Genomic DNA, 17,028 nt, shown 5'->3' on the forward strand with positions numbered 1-17,028 from the left:
ACTTCTTGAAGACACCTTGCATTTACCTACTTTAACTTTTTTTTTAACACCAAGACCATCACCAGATGCAAACACTGGGTATCTGTCTTGGAGTTTGTCCAATGATAATAATCAGAATTATCCTGGAAGCAAACCTTAAAAGGACAGTATACACCATTGTTCATATAACTGCATGTAATAGACACTACTATAACAAGGAATATGCACAGATACTGATCTAACAATTCATTATATTATCCTTTTAAAAGCATACTTAGAAGCTCCCAGTTTAGCACTGTTGATGAGGTTAGGCTGGGACACCCAGTGAAAGGGGCTGAAAAAGCAGACCCTCTCATGCATAGGAAAAGACCTGTTACACAAACAGCAGCAAGCAGGAATCTGTAGACTTCAGTCTACATCTGATACATTGGGGCTTAGTTAGGGTCTGAAAATCTGCAACATGTTATAAAAAAAATAAGCAAAACTATACATTGTTACAAAAACATTGTGTACAATGTCCCTTTAATATTTAAGGTTCTTTTACTCAAAACTATAGGGATCCTACCAGATACAGCTTTTTACAGAAAAAACTATAACAAACTATATTTGTTTTTGGTTTATATTAAAGGGACAGACTACACCATAAATAGACTTACTTTATGTGAGTCCTTGCCCCCTGATTAGCCAGTAGTACAACTTTGCCCACCCTTTCATAATGGGAGCTCTAGCTGTGTTCACAATTAACCAATCACCTTCTAAATCATGCCTGTAGGTAAATAGCATACACCTGCTACTAATAAAAGTGATTCTGATTAAACCCAGATTATAGTTAGCTATTGCTGTAGGATTTGCTTGAATGTTTGAAGTTGCATCCTATCTGGAGAGCTATGGTCCACAAAGAGTTGCCAAAAAAACTGTAAGAGCTAATTGTTGAAAAGATATAAAAGACTATCGAAGGCACCATCAATAAGTGGAGAAAATGTGGCACCACTGAAACATTGCAAAGATCAGGATGACCCTCCAAATCTGATGAGAGAAAGAGGAGTGTGTGTGTGTATGTATATGTGTGTATATATATATATATATATATATATATATAAGAAAAAGATGGGTGTGCAACTGGCGCAACTAAAGAAACCTACACTTTAAAATTTGAAAAATAGTAATGTGAGAAAATTAATTAAATAAATTTAAATGCTGCCCCAATCTATCTACCCTGGAGAGAGAGTCCCTAAACCCTCTAACCAAGGTAAGTAAGAGAAAATGAAAAGGAAGAAACTGATAGAGAAAATAGGGCGCAAATAAATATAGAAAAGAATTATAAAAAAAGGAAATCAATATATTTAATTATAATAATAATATATTATCAGTGAACTAATAATGTATAAAATTCATATGTAAATAGAATTCATATGTAAATAGATAAAATAGTTCTGATAAAAAAATATATATATAAATCAATTGGTTGAGCGCTTGATGGGCTAGATGTACATTAAACACAAGAAAATGAATTGTCTAACATACAGTATAGTGTAAAAAACTCTTGTATAACACATATAAAAGTTAATCAAATATGCAATAAAAGATCATCTGAGTAGGTAAAAAATATATATATAAAATAGTATATAAGACTGCCTTCATGTAAGAGGCAGATTTCTCAAAGGGTGTCTACTTACACTCCTTTACCTCAATCAATATGAGGTAAGTGCCGCGCAGTGTCTGTAGAGAACTCCCTTGGATCACCAGCTGTTCACAGAAATAGGATATCCACTCACAGGACTTCGGTTGAAGTACTTGTCTTTGTCTTTGTGGGAGTAGTATAACCCCCTTCACCGGATGGCCACGAGCATGTAAAACAAATGAGAACAGTAATAGTGCAACCCCGTATTTAAATTGTGAAAATTGCTTTATTCCATACAGTGCACTCACATTTAAAACCCTCAAGTATGTATGAGGTATATTTTGACAGTATAAAAACAGAGACCAATTGTTCCTGCAAGCGATATTTAACAGATACTGTTCCCAAGTATTTAAGCTAAGTTTTAGAGTATTAAAGTCCAAAAAATGAAACCAATAAATAGCAGTCCTGGTGAGTCCTATTTCATATCAACCACTTATTCCTTACGCGTTTCAAAGGCATTAGTATTTGACAGCCTTCTTCGTCAGAGGATTTTACAGACAGCTGGTAAACGAGTTGTATTTCAAGCGGAGCGGCGGCACACTCCCCCCAAAAACAGAAGTCTCATTGGTACAAAAAGAAATCACATGACCGGCCATCCGCCTATGATAGTTTCGAGTCATGGATTGGCTGCTGCTCAAAGTTAGTTCAAAGTCTCTTATTTGATAACACGGCAATTGTGCAAATAAAAAGCAACACCATATGTATACCTTAAATACTGTTAATATCCTGAATTTTTTAGTGTGATACTTGCGGTACACTAAGATACGCTAGTCCATATATTTACAAGCGTGTCTCAATAATGGCAATTTATATATAGCTGATATTTAAAACAAACAATATATATACAGATAATAATACAATAAAATTATATTATGTTTAAATATACTTAATAGAAAAAACCAATATGCAAATAAGTGATAAAAAATATATACACGTAAATATGTATAAATGTTATTAAAAACCCATTTGATAAGAAAGTAGAAGAGAAGTTTGATAATATGAATTATAGCTTTAAAACAAATTTATGAATAGATAATAAGAACAGGGGATAGTACAACCTTAGTGTTTGTGACATAGGAGATATGTATTAACCGATATATATTAACAATTTATTCATATCAGATGTAGGATATTTATAAAGAGTGTATATGTATACATTTATCAATATTATTCTAACTACTAGAGCTCCTCGCGAAATAATATATAGAAGTAACTTGAGTTATTTTAATGTGTATTCAACAAGAATTGTTTTTAAGTTTAAAGATAGTAGCATACTTATCTAAAGTGAATTAGCTCAAATGATCTGTCTTTCTAAAGGAATTTTTAATTAGGTCAGAATCTAACTGGTTACATAAAACAGTAAAATTAAATATAAATCAGTATATTAGGATCTTAAAAAGTTAAAAAGTTAAAAAAAAAATTTTAAAAAATGGGCCTATTTAGAATTTAAATCTAAAATTGTCCCCAAAGCATATATATTCGTTGTTACAAAAGTTATAATTAAAAAATAAACCCATCCCAAAATGTCCCCAAAAAGAAAAGAGAGCATTGAGTAGTCTCATAACTTTATAGAAAAACGACATGGTATATTTTAAAAGGCTACTTATACAAAGAAACTTATTTTAAAATAACTTGATAGTAAGCCTATTTCGCGATTGGGACTATGTATACCTGGTTTTTACCCTATAGATGAGACTAAAAGCCTAATGGACCAAAAATCAAGGATAGTGGAATAGTTCTAGAAATAAGGGATAGAAGATTTCCTTTAAGTTAAAAATGCCGCCAAATCAATGTCTTTATTATGGCCTTGTGGGATTAGGGTTCCTAATGTGTAGATCCAATATGTCTCTCTTTTTCTGAGTTTTAGTTCTCTGTCACCTCCTCTCCTATGGTTTTGTACACACTCTATAATTGTCCCCCTTAGACATGAGGGATCTTTATTGTGTTTTTCCTTGTAATGTGCAGAGAGGTTGTGGGTTTTTTCTCCAGTTTCTATATTATTGATATGCTCTAGCAACCTTTTTTTAAAAGGCCTTGTGGTTCGTCCAATATACTGAAGGCCACACCCACATTGTAGGAGGTACACAACAAAATCTGTACGGCAGTTACATAAACTTTCAATCTTATATTTTTTATTCGTTGTTGTTGAAGTAATTTCTTTCGTTGATTTATTCTTATAAAAATGATGTGTGCAGGCTACACAATTTTTACGATTACATTTAAAAAACCCTATTGTGGTCTTATTAAGCCAATTAGTGTCTTTTGTGTCAACATTTTTCAATTCACTGGGTGCCAAAATGTTTTTGAAATTTCTATTTTTTCTGAAAATTATTTTTGGGTCTTTAGTTGTTACTTCATTCAGGAGGGTGTCCTTCTTGAGGATATGCCAGTGTTTTGTTAGAATATATATATATATTTCTCTCTCTCATTCTCCATATGATATAAACAAAACATGACACCTTTATTATTAGAAAAATTTACATTTTCTCGTTTTCATTGTAACAGGGAGGGGAGCAGTACAGTATTCAGGAAGAGACTATATTCAGTCTTTTTAACAGTGGACATGATACTAAGCCTACCCTCAGCGTCCCCATCCATGTGGTGGAATTGAATAACGTGCCTGCCGAGCTACGGATGTTGGTTGGAGCCTCCCCTCAACAAACATCTTGGAGCAGTTATCATGTCATGGATCACAAGACCCAATCCAAGGCAAGTGTCCTTTTTATTTTTAACTGCTACCTTTTTTATATGTAATTACATGTTTAATAAAAATTTATTTTTCTTGCACTTTTTGCAAACATGGAAACTGACTTGTTAATTTATCCATTTTGTTAAGGAGCCTGCTTACTGTCCTAGCTGGGTGAAAACTACCTATGGAGCTTGGTACCTTGATCCAAAAACCTGGATGAAAAGGAGAAGTAATGAACAACTTAAAGATCCAAAATTCAATGAGAATGATAATGGAAAGGATTCAAATAGATTAAACACAAAGGTAAGTTGTTAACACTTTGTTTTACAATTGCTAATGCAGAGCTCTGTATTAGTTAGTATGAGAGTTCTGTCTTACTGATCCTCCTGCGCAGCTTTAATTTCTTGTGAAATCAGGGACATATAAACTTTGGCCAGCCAGGCTTAAACATCTCTCCTAACACCTCGCTTAGGAAGACCAGGCACACCTATGGATCTGCATAAATAAAAAGAGAGAAGCGCTCAACCTGAAAACTAACAATAGCATAATAGCTTGTTCCATGGCTAGTTACCACCCAAGAAGAAGCCTCATTTTGCTCAACATGTGCCTTTCACAGAGAAGAACTTTCCTGAAGCATATCAGTCTGATCCTGACTTCACAGTACAATCCAGCCCCGAAATACCAGGCAATCCCTCTCTGAACGAGAGAAATGGCAAAACCCCAGACGTACATTTCGGCCTATTATGGGCCTCGTCAGTGAGGTGCAGCCATATCCCTCTAGACACACTGAGCAGTGTTTCCACGTCTGGATTCCCGCATCACACTTAGGGAGCCTTCCCTAAGTGTCATAATTTGCATAAATAAAAAGAAAGAAGCGCTCAACCTGGAAACGAACAATAGCTTGTTCCATGGCTAGTTACCACCCAAGAAGCAGCCTCTTTTTGCTCAACATGTGCCTTTTACAGAGAAGAACTTTCGGCCAAACGTACATCTGGTGTTTTGCTGTTTCTCTCGTTCAGAGAGGGATTGCATGGTATTTCGGGCTGGACTGTACTGTGAAGTCAGGATCAGACTGATATGCTTCAAGAAAGCTGTTCTCTGTGAAAAGCACATGTTGAGCAAAAAGAGGCTGATTCTTGGGTGTTAACTAGCCATAGAACAAGCTATTATGCTAATTATGACACTTAGGGAAGTCTCCCTAAGTGTGGTGCGGGAATCCAGACGTGGACCCGTTGCTCAGTGTGCCTAGAGGGATATGGCTGCACCTCGCTGACGAGGCCCACAATAGGCTGAAACGTACGTCTGGGGTTTTGCTGTTTCTCTTGTTCAGAGAGGGATTGCCTGGTATTTTGGGGCTGGACTGTACTTTGAAGTCAGGATCAGACTGATATGCTTCAGGAAAGTTCTTCTCTGTGAAAAGCACATGTTGCGCAAAAAGAGGCTGCTTCTTGGGTGGTAACTAGCCATAGAACAAGCTATTATGCCATTTTTCTTTTCCAGGTTGAGCGCTTTTCTCTTTTTATTTATGCAAATTATGACACTTAGGGAAGTCTCCCTAAGTGTGATGCGGGAATCAAGATGTGGACCCATTGCTCAGTCTGCCTAGAGGGATATGGCTGCACCTCACTGACCAGGCCCACAATAGGCCGAAACGTACGTCTGGGGTTTTGCTATTTCTCTTGTTCAGAGAGGGAAAGACTGGTATTTCGGGGCTGGACTGTACTGTGAAGTCAGGATCAGATTGATATGCTTCAGGAAAGTTCTTCTCTTTGAAAAGCGCATGTTGAGCAAAAAGAGGCTGCTTCTTGGGTGGTAACTAGCCATAGAACAAGCTATTATGCTATTGTTCGTTCCCAGGTTGAACGCTTCTCTCTTTTTATTTACACCTATGGATAAAAGAGTGCATCACAGTTCTTGGAGGGAGTTGACAAGGGCCAACACAGTCCCATTGGAGCCATTTGACAAGGTAAAAGAGTGCATCACAGTCCTTGGAGGGAGTTGACAAGGGCCAACACAGCCCCATTGGAGCCGTTTGACAAGGTAAAAGAGTGCATCACAGTCCTTGGAGAGAGTTGACAAGGGCCAACAAAGGCCAGCACAGCCCCATTGGAGCCATTTGACAAGGTAAAAGTGTGCATCACAGTCCTTGGAGGGAGTTGACAAGGGCCAACAAAGGCCAGCACAACCCCATTGGAACAACAAAAAGGAGAGGGGGCGCCCTAAAAATAACGAATGGTAATAACTAGAGTCCAGGAGACAAGGAAAAAATGGAAATGATATACACCTATATATCCTTAATATCTTGTAAAGCACCACTGAGAGAAGATGAGGTTTAGGTACAGTGTGAGATATAGAGAGTATATAATGGTTATTAATTAATAATAGGGCAGTAACAAATATAAATGTCTGCAAACAAGTATATAATACAATACACAAAAAATGATAATTGTTCTGTATAACTAAGGATCTACAGATTTAGATCATTGGAATGACCCCTGTAGAATGAGGAATTGTGATAGTAATCAAAGTGGCATAAAAATTGCAAAAAAATAATAAATAAAACAGATTAAAATTAGTATGATATGTGAACTAATAAAGAAAGTCTCTGGTTGGGAATAGAATGCAGCTATCTGTGGAGATCCAGGCCGGGATCCAGGAAACAGCAATCTACAAAGACAAGAGGAGACAGATGCGCCACATGGCCCAATATCGTTTGATCCAAAACAGAATGATTGGCATGCAAGAAATAAACTCACATTTGAGAAAGCACCTCACTCAGTGCTGTAGAGACAGTCTGGGATCTATTACAGTCACCCAGAAGACCAACCTCCAGCATAAGAAGAGATGTCTATATTAAAACAATAAGAGAGACACAGGTGCCTATATGGCCTAGTATTGTTAAGGCAATGGTGAGATAAGACCAAATAATGAGAATGGTACTCACAATATAGATAGCATCTCCATTGATGCTATAGGAGCAGGATGGGGTCAATAAAGTCACCCAACAGACTTGGTCTTAAGGCACTCAGGATACAGCAGTGGTCCAGAGATCAAAAAGCAGTCAGGAAATAAAAAAAATCCATGATCGGTTTATTTTATTTCTATAAGCTCACCTGATTAGTAGATAGACAAATGGTATCCACAGCACCAATTAGGTAAAAGAAAATACCTTTATTTTCACATTACATGCGACGTTTCGCATGTAATGTGAAAATAAAGGTATTTTCTTTTACCTAATTGGTGCTGTGGATACCATTTGTCTATGTTGCTGTAAGGGTGGCAGTAACCCTTTCTCCACGGGCATCATACAGAACTAAAACCTGCTTTAAGGAACCAACAGGTGCTGTACTCATTTACTACTTTTCTGATTAGTAGATAGATTGCGGCCGCTTATAGTATAATCATCCACTTCTAACATTTATACTTACAATTAGGTTCGGATCATACCACTTATATAGTTTTCTCAGTATTTCACATAGGGTGTAATTAATATCTTACATATCGCTTGTATCAGTTAGAGTTATTTCTAGCACAATTGCAAACATATCCTATTTTATTAATATTATTATTCTTACATATATACACAGATGCAAATATAACAATCATTATTATTATTATATATATACACAGATCTATATAAGATCGTTTATAAGTTATTGGAACAACATCTGCTATTAAAACCCATTTAGGCAAATCTTTTGAACTCTCTCTGTTGGTGTTATCATAGGTCATTCTATGTTTATTTCAGCTAGTATGGAATAATTTGATTGGACAATTTAGTCTCCATCCGTATGCATAACATTTAGTATCAGTTACTTGTTTCTATGCCTTTATTAATAAGGATTTTTATTAATGTGCCTGTTTTTGTCCGATATACGGTAAATATATCCCTATTTTGAGAGGTTATTTTACACACTCCCTCTCAAGACATAACAAATGACTATCCAATTACTTTGTGACTATAATTGCACCAATGAATAAACATTTAGAATTTTCATTTATTGCCCATCACGTACACTCGTTCTGTCATGTAGATACTTTTTATCAAACAGATTAGAGTTGTATTGCAATGATGTACTTTGTCTGCTATTTTGGTGATGACTAGATATTATCGATTAGGACTATAATTACATACGATCTGTTATTGTTGTTGTTCTAACCACACACCCCCCTTACAAGCCACACATGTATTTTCACATCACTACGTATTGCATTTTTGACCAATCACAGGATAGATTTACATCTGACTGACAAGCTGTGGTCTGACAGGCGCAATAGGGTTTGTTAGACGCCGGTTATGATGTAGTCTATTTGAGCCACTTGAAACAAGTTTCACATTGTGATTTCTAAACATATCCCTGCTTTAATATAATTTAAGGAATCATCATGAATTATTAGATCTGCAGAATGCTCACAAGCTACACATGTATTTTTACATCACTACATATCGCATTCTGACCAATCACAGGATAGACTCATATCTGACTGACAAACGGTGGTCTGACATGCGCAATAGGATTTGTTGGACGCCAATTACGATGTTGCCATTTTTAACCACATGAAAAAAGTTTCACATTGTTACTTCCAAACATACCTCTGCTATAATACAGTCTGAGAAATATCACGAACTATCAGATCTGCAGAATGCTATTAGGTATGTTTTGTTATATGATAAATGTAAACGTTATACTGTGTGCTGTGTTTTAAAATAATGTTTACATGAATGGTGATTTTTTTTTTCTTCTTTCTTTCTGTTTATGTTATGAAAGCTATGCTGATCAATCACACTGACAATCTTGTGTAGAGATATATATGTATGTTCTCAATGAATACTTTGTTTTATGTTGATATTAGATCCTCTTTGTAACTAGCATTTGGATTGGTTACTAGGGTACCACCAATTAGTATAGCCCCTCCCCTGTCCATGTGATAGTTATTATTTTTTAATTGGATTTATGGTATATATAGCAAGTGTTCTGTTAATGTTTTATGAAGCCTGATGAAACAGCCATTGACTGGACTGTACTGTGAAGTCAGGATCAGACTGATATGCTTCAAGAAAGCTCTTCTCTGTGAAAAGCACATGTTGAGCAAAAAGAGGCTGCTTCTAGGGTGGTAACTAGCCATAGAACAAGGTATTATGCTAATGTTCGTTCCGAGGTTGAGCGCTTCACTCTTTTTATTTATGCAAATTATGACACTTAGGGAAGTCTCCCTAAGTGTGGTGCGGGAATCCAGACGTGGACCCGTTGCTCAGTGTGCCTAGAGGGATATGGCTGCACCTCACTGATCAGGCCCACAATATGCCGAAACGTACATCTGGGGTTTTGCTGTTTCTCTCGTTCAGAGAGGGATTGCCTGGTATTTCGGGGCTGGACTGTGTACTGTCAGGTCAGGATCAGACTGATATGGTTCAGGAAAGTTCTTCTCTGTGAAAAGCATATGTTGAGCAAAAAGAGGCTGCTTCTTGGGTGGTAACTAGCCATAGAAAAAGCTATTATTTTATTGTTCGTTCCCAGGTTGAGCGCTTCTCTCTTTTTATTTATGCAAATTATGACACTTAGGGAAGTCTTCCTAAGTCCTAACTGTGATGCGGGAATCCAGACGTGGACCCGTGGCTCAGTGTGCCTAGAGGGATATGGCTGCACCTCGCTGACGAGGCCTACAATAGGCTGAAACGTACGTCTGGGGTTTTGCTGTTTCTCTTGTTCAGAGAGGGATTGCCTGGTATTTCAGGGCTGGACTGTACTTTGAAGTCAGGATCAGACTGATATGCTTCAGGAAAGTTCTTCTCTGTGAAAAGCACATGTTGCTCAAAAAACAAAATTTATGCTTACCTGATAAATTTCTTTCTTTTGCGATGTACCGAGTCCACGGATTCATCCTAACTTGTGGGATATTGTCCTGTCAGGAAGGACAATATCCCACAAGTTAGGATGAATCCGTGCACTCGGTACATCATGCAAAAGAAAGAGGCTGCTTCTTGGGTGGTAACTAGTCATAGAACAAGCTATTATGCTATTTTTCTTTTCCAGGTTGAGCGCTTTTCTCTTTTTATTTATGCAAATTCTGACACTTGGGGAAGTCTCCCTAAGTGTGATGCGGGAATCCAGATGTGGACCCATTGCTCAGTCTGCCTAGAGGGATATGGCTGCACCTCACTGACCAGGCCCACAATAGGCCGAAACGTACGTCTGGGGTTTTGCTATTTCTCTTGTTCAGAGAGGGAAAGACTGGTATTTCGGGGCTGGACTGTACTGTGAATTCAGGATCAGACTGATATGCTTCAGGAAAGCTCTTCTCTGTGAAAGGCACATGTTGAGCAAAAAGAGGCTGCTTCTTGGGTGGTATCTAGCCATAGAACAAGCTATTATGCTATTTTTCGTTTCCAGGTTGAGCGCTTCTCTCTTTTTATTTATGCTTCTCTCTTTTTATTTATACTTCTCTCTTTTTATTTATGCAACTTATGACACTTAGGGAAGTCTCCCTAAGTGTGATGCGGGAATACAGACGTGGACCCATTGCTCAGTGTTCCTAGAGGGATATGGCTGCACCTCACTGATGAGGCCCACAATAGGCCGAAACGTACGTCTGGGGTTTTGCTGTTTCTCTCGTTCAGAGAGGGATTGCCTGGTATTTCAGGGCTGGACTGTACTGGACTGTACTGTGAAGTCAGGATCAGACTGATATGCTTCAGGAAGTTCTTATCTGTGAAAAGCACATGTTGAGCAAAAAGAGGCTGCTTCTTGGGTGGTAACTAGCCATAGAACAAGCTATTATGCTATTGTTCGTTCCCAGGTTGAACGCTTCTCTCTTTTTATTTACACCTATGGATATCCCTGTGTGCTGAGCCACACCCCCTAATTGCCCCAATCACACCAGTGTCACACAGACAAGCCCATAGGCTTCCCTGTCTGTGCTTCCCAGTGTTATACTTTTAAACTGGAACTTTGGAAATCATGTTATTGCAATTATATGTAACCTAGTGGCTGTTTTGCATGAACATTGTCTTCACACTATGGGCCAGATTACAAGTTGAGCGGTATTTAACTCCTCTAGGAGTAAACCTTTTTGCTCATGTGTTAACCAGACGCACATAAAAGCCAAACTTAGAATATTGGGCACGTGTTAACGTATTCCCCCATTGAAGTTAATGGGGCAAAAAAATGTTGGAATTTCCAGTGATTTCCAGGGACAGTCCCTGGATTTTGTTGTATGTCCCTGGATTTTTTTGTCCCTGGAAATGCTACCTCTTTTGCCTAACATTTGGTGTTTGTATATATACACACACTTATACATATATACAGATAGATAGATAGATAGATAGATAGATAGATAGATAGATAGATGTAGTGTATTGTTTAAATATAATTACTTCCTAATGGAATATTGTTATTTTCATTGAATGGGTTTACAAATTATTTGTCTGCCTAATTTTGATGCTGTGTTGTAAAAATAACCATATGCCCAGAATGTGTTCCAGAGACTGGGTAGGTGTAAGAGCTTGCTGCTGTAATCTGTATAATAAACTATGGATAAGTCTAAATTATACTATTACTATCAAATGGGTGTGTTTTGATCGCAGAACTGAGTGGGCGGAGCAGTTGAACAGTAGGTCGTCAATACTCCAGTAACCCGCTTGCTTGCTCTGCTGCAAAGTTTCCCTGGATTTTTGAAAAAAATGTTGGCAACTATGCAATTGCGCTCAAGCTATCGTGTTTACTTTCAACTTGTAATACGAGCGAAAAAACCTGATGCATGCAAAGACCTACAATAAAACCCCTTTTCACTTGTGTGTAACTGTTAGCACTCCACTCATAATCTGGCCATTTGTGTGTGAATTAAATACAAAATAATTAGGATTTATTAATACATACACAGTTTAATTTAAAAAAAAATGAAAATAAAATAACACTCCAAATAAAAAACAAAACACTTTTTTTTCTACTCCTTAAAGGGACACTGAACTCAAATTTTTTCTTTCGTGATTCAGACAGAGCATGACATTTTAAGCATCTTTCTAATTTACTCCTATTATCAAATTTTTTCATTCTCTTGGTATATTTATTTGAAATGCAAAAATGTAAGTTTTGATGCCGGACCATGGGCTGTTCTTGCTGATTGGTGGTTAAATTCATCCACCAATAAAAAAGTGCTGTCCAGAGTTCTGAACACAAAAAAAAAGCTTAGATGCCTTCTTATTTAAATAAAGATAGCAAAAGAACGAAGAAAATTTGATAATAGGAGTAAATTAGAAAGTTGCTTAAAAGTGCATGCTCTATCTGAATCATGAAAGAAAACATTTGGGTTCAGTGTCCCTTTAAGTATTAATCCATTTTTCCAAGAGCACTACCTTGTTGATTAACATGGAAGTCAAGTTTTATAAGACTATTTTCTACCATTAAGGCTTTCTACATCTCCCCTTCCAAAATATTGTAATAAAAAATATGAATAAAGGGTAAAAAGTAGCAAAAGTGAACTAAACATTTTAAATGTGGCAGCCCTGTCTGTGATATTATTAGATGCACAAATTAGCATTTATCATAAAATATTCTTCAGTCTTGACATAGGATTTCTAAAGGAGGGAAATATAGAAGCAGAGACAAAGAGAAGCAAGGAAGGGTATGACGGGAAAGGGCTGTGGGGAAAAAAGGACATGTAGGTAAATCATTTAGGGCTGTTAGGTCAACAATTATTCATTTGATAATCCTTTTATCCATGCAGGTGTAGAATACAGAATTGGCTCATTGTATTCCTTGTAGATAAACTACTGCTGTAGGGAAAGGTTTGATATGGTGTTAAAAATAATAATAATAAACTATAAACATTAAACTGGTGCCAAAAAAAACAAGTTTTATGTCTATTTTGTTATTTTTTTAATATATGTCAAAATAAAAAATACCACTAGAGGGCAATGTTGCAATATGCTATTTCAATTTAACCTAAGTAATTTAAAGGGACAGTCTTTTTTCTTTAGAGTTTGTGGGTTGAAACTATAAATAAAGTAATACACTGACACATATAATACGTTTTGGTCCTTTTTTAAACATGCTGCAGGGAGGGATATGAATAGTGCAGTCCAGAAACACAATACATGTTCCTCCCTGCACACCCTGCAGCATGTATAACTCATAAGTGTCCAGGAAAACATGGCTGAGGTGGCAACCCAATCTACAGCAATGGTCTCAAAGTCCAGACCCTGGGGCCATATGCGGCCCCCAATATAGTATTCCTCCTCGAACTTGCTCCTGTTTGTGTAAAGAGTCTTTTCATATGCAGAGGAAGGGGGGGGGGGGGGGCGTCTGCTATTTGCCACTTGCAGTGGGCTTTCCAGCTACCTTTTCAATTGAGCTAAGCTGGCAGCTTCTAAGTAAGTTTTTAAATAGTTTTATACTGGATTTTTATATCAGTATCTGTGCATCTTATTCTTTATAATAGTGTCTATTACATGCAGTTATATGAAAATGGGTGTATACTGTCCCTTTAAAGGGACACTCAAGTCAAATTAAACTTTCATGATTCAGATAGAGCATGCCATTTTAAACAACTTTCCAATTTACTTCCATTAACTAAATGTGCACAGTCTTTTTATATTTAAACTTCTTGAGTCACCAGCTCCTACTGAGCATGTGCAAGAATAAGTGTGTATGCATTTGTGAATGGCTGATGGCTGTCACATGGTACGTGTATGCATTTGTGATTGGCTGATGGCTGTCACATGGTACAGGGGGAGTGGAAAAAGACATAACTTTTAAAATTGTCAGAAAAAAAATCTACTACTCATTTGAAGTTCAGACTAAGTGCTATTGCATTGTCTTGTTATCTTGCATATGTTGATTATGCAAATCTACTGTGTTGACTGGTCCTTTAAGTTTGACTTTACGCTCCCTCTCAACTGGTGCCATGAGAACACGTTGTAACAGCATATCACTGCCCTCTTTTTGAACCTCTGTTTCAGGTTGAAGAGATTTTAAACACTTTAGTCAATACACTTCATTGAATGTCACATGAACTGGGAAAAATGTATCTTAAATGATTCCTTATAGTGTTCTATTTTTGTTAAACTTTTACAATTGATATTATTGCCAGGGTGAACGCCTATGTTGTTATCTTTATTTTATCATTATTGTAGGATGAAGAGCTATTGCACCTTCATGGAACTATAGCCTTTAAGGAGTTTATTGAAAAAAATAGATGCCGAAAACCTGAGGTAATGTACTGAGCAAAAAAAATAATCGTTTGCAAATTAATCTAATGTGTCATTGGGAAAAAACAACAAAAAAACATGTTAAATGGACCTGAAACATTTTTCATGATTCAGATTGAGCATACAATTTTAAACACCTTTCTAATTTACTTCTATTATGAAATTGTCTTCATTCTTTTTGGTATCTTTTGTTGAAAAGCAAGGACATAAGCTCAGGAGCGTGCACGTGTCTGGAGCACTATATGGCAGCAGTTTTGCAAGAATGTTATTCATATCCAAGAGCACTATTTCCTGTCATGTAGTTCTCCAGAGACCTACCTAGGTATCTCTTGAGCAAAGAATACCATTGGGAACAAAGCAAAATTGATCATAGAAGTAGATTGGAAACTTTTTTTTTAATTGTATGTCCCGTCTAAATGGCAAAAGAATATTATTGGGTTTCATGTCCCTTTAACAATGTGTTTTTTTTGTGAGTCATGGAGCAAAACTGCTTAGACATGTCTGTGATGCTACACTTGCTACAGCCAATCACAGGCTGTAGTTCCAAACCATTATTTGATATGGCATCATGCGCCTCAGTGTCTGCTGCCTTGGGGAGCACTTGCCCAGTTTCTCTTTCACTTCTAAAGGCCAGAAGTGTTTTGGTTCACTCTGCCTAGACTCTAGGGAATAATGACTTTGCACTATGTCCTATGTAGAACCTGAAGGGGTGAGCAGCTAGACTAGAGGTTGCAGAAATAGTCTGTTTCATTTAAAATATGTTCACATCAAATGTATAAAGGAACAGGGGTTATGAGATGAAAAAAAGGCAACACTTATATATATATTTACATTCTATGTGTTATGTGCTTAGACTGTGGCACTTAGTCATGGATCAACATCAGCTGACTACATATTCTTTTCATTTAAAATATACCTAACTGAAACATGCATATTGTTCCTTAATTCACAATCTTATATCATTTTTTGTTTTGTACTATTGCTTGTCTATAATTCTCTGTTTAACACCTGAAATGGGGTTAAAAACACAGTCAGCCCTTGACCACCAATGCACTACTGGAACAGAACCAAAGATGGTCACTGCGCAGCATTTAATGTGTTACTATACTATCGCTTTCATCCAATAAAATTGTATATTTCCATGCTGCAAGTTTGCTTTTGGATCTGATTTACTGAAAGGGACATTAAACACTGAATTTTATGCACTTCCCTCTAATTATGGTTGCAGCCTTCTTGGAACCTAGGTTATACTGCAGGTATCTGAAGGAGAGTTACTGCACATGTGCAAACACATCAGCCCTGGATACAGTGAAAGTCAGATTTCAACATGGCGGCACCCTTGACTAGAGGATGGCAAGGAATAACCTCAATAATACGCTTATAAATTGTATTTAGTGTTTAAAGGGACATGAAACCCCAGATCTTTCTTTCATGATTCAAAAAGATTATACATTTTTAAATAACTTTCCAATTAACTTATGTTGTCAAGTTTGCTTCATTCTCTTGGTACCTTTTATTGAACAAGCAGCAATGCACTCCTGGGAGCTAGCTGAACACATGTGTAAGCCTATGAAAATGGGCATACATGTTCAGCCACCAATTAGCAGCTAGCTCCAAGCTCCTGGGCCTATCTAGATATGCTTTTCAAGGATACCAAGAGAATGAATCAAATTAGAGAATAGAAGTAAATTGGAAAGTTGTTTAAAATGGTATGCTGTATCTGAATCATGAAAGAAAAATGTTGGGTTTCATGTCCCTTTAATGTCCTTTGAACTAACAAGGCTAACTTGAGTCAAGATACATTTATATAGAATTATTTTCTTTGGTTATTTTGCATTATATTTTACGCATTTTGTATTTTGTTTTAGTTTCTCTCCAAGCTGTTTGCAAAAAATGACACTTGTGATACAGAAAAAGAAGTGGCAAGAGAATCTAGGACATTTTCACCTAGCACCTGGATCCGTTCCAACTCTGCCTCCACCCATGAAGACAGTATTATAAATTAAGCGTCTGTCTGCTTTCATGTTGTCACAATATTCACTTTGAATAAATATTAACCAAGTGCAGAGTTAATGTGTACTGCTCATGTAGGAAAAATGCAGTGTAAGTTAATGAAGACACAAACACTGATATCCACCTGGTATATTATCCTAGAACAGAAAAATAGCCTTTGCTAATGTTAATTTTTAATCATAATAAAATATTCTGCATTTTTATGTGCGGCTTATTCTTAGTTTATAAGATCTGTCAAGTTTTTTTGTGTAAACCAAGGTTTATCTAGTCTAAGTAAATATATGTTTCTTGTGATTACAATTATTTCTAACATTTCTTCACCTGAAGCAGTGAAAGGAACAAAATCTAGTGTAGGACACCGTATGTAAACCAATATGGTATTGAATGGTTCCTGATTTAGAATATTATTTTTTAAATCCTTGCAGAGACCTTAATAGTTCTTAAAGAGACATGGAAGTC

General features: G+C 36.7%; 1 protein-coding gene across 1 annotated transcript in view; it reads left to right on the forward strand.

The window, feature by feature from the left end:
• The window catches only part of FAM47E (family with sequence similarity 47 member E), a 32,106-nt gene extending 15,334 nt beyond the window's left edge, over positions 1 to 16,772 (forward strand). The window contains exons 6-9 of the mRNA XM_053700782.1: positions 4,166 to 4,375; positions 4,497 to 4,652; positions 14,482 to 14,559; positions 16,425 to 16,772. Of these exons, the coding sequence (XP_053556757.1) occupies positions 4,166 to 4,375; positions 4,497 to 4,652; positions 14,482 to 14,559; positions 16,425 to 16,562 (582 nt within the window). The 3' untranslated portion in view covers positions 16,563 to 16,772. The remainder of the gene's footprint in view (positions 1 to 4,165; positions 4,376 to 4,496; positions 4,653 to 14,481; positions 14,560 to 16,424) is intronic.
• Positions 16,773 to 17,028: the final 256 nt, after the last annotated feature.

The sequence above is a fragment of the Bombina bombina genome, chromosome 2 (assembly GCF_027579735.1).
Source record: "Bombina bombina isolate aBomBom1 chromosome 2, aBomBom1.pri, whole genome shotgun sequence".
Lineage (NCBI taxonomy): Eukaryota > Metazoa > Chordata > Amphibia > Anura > Bombinatoridae > Bombina > Bombina bombina.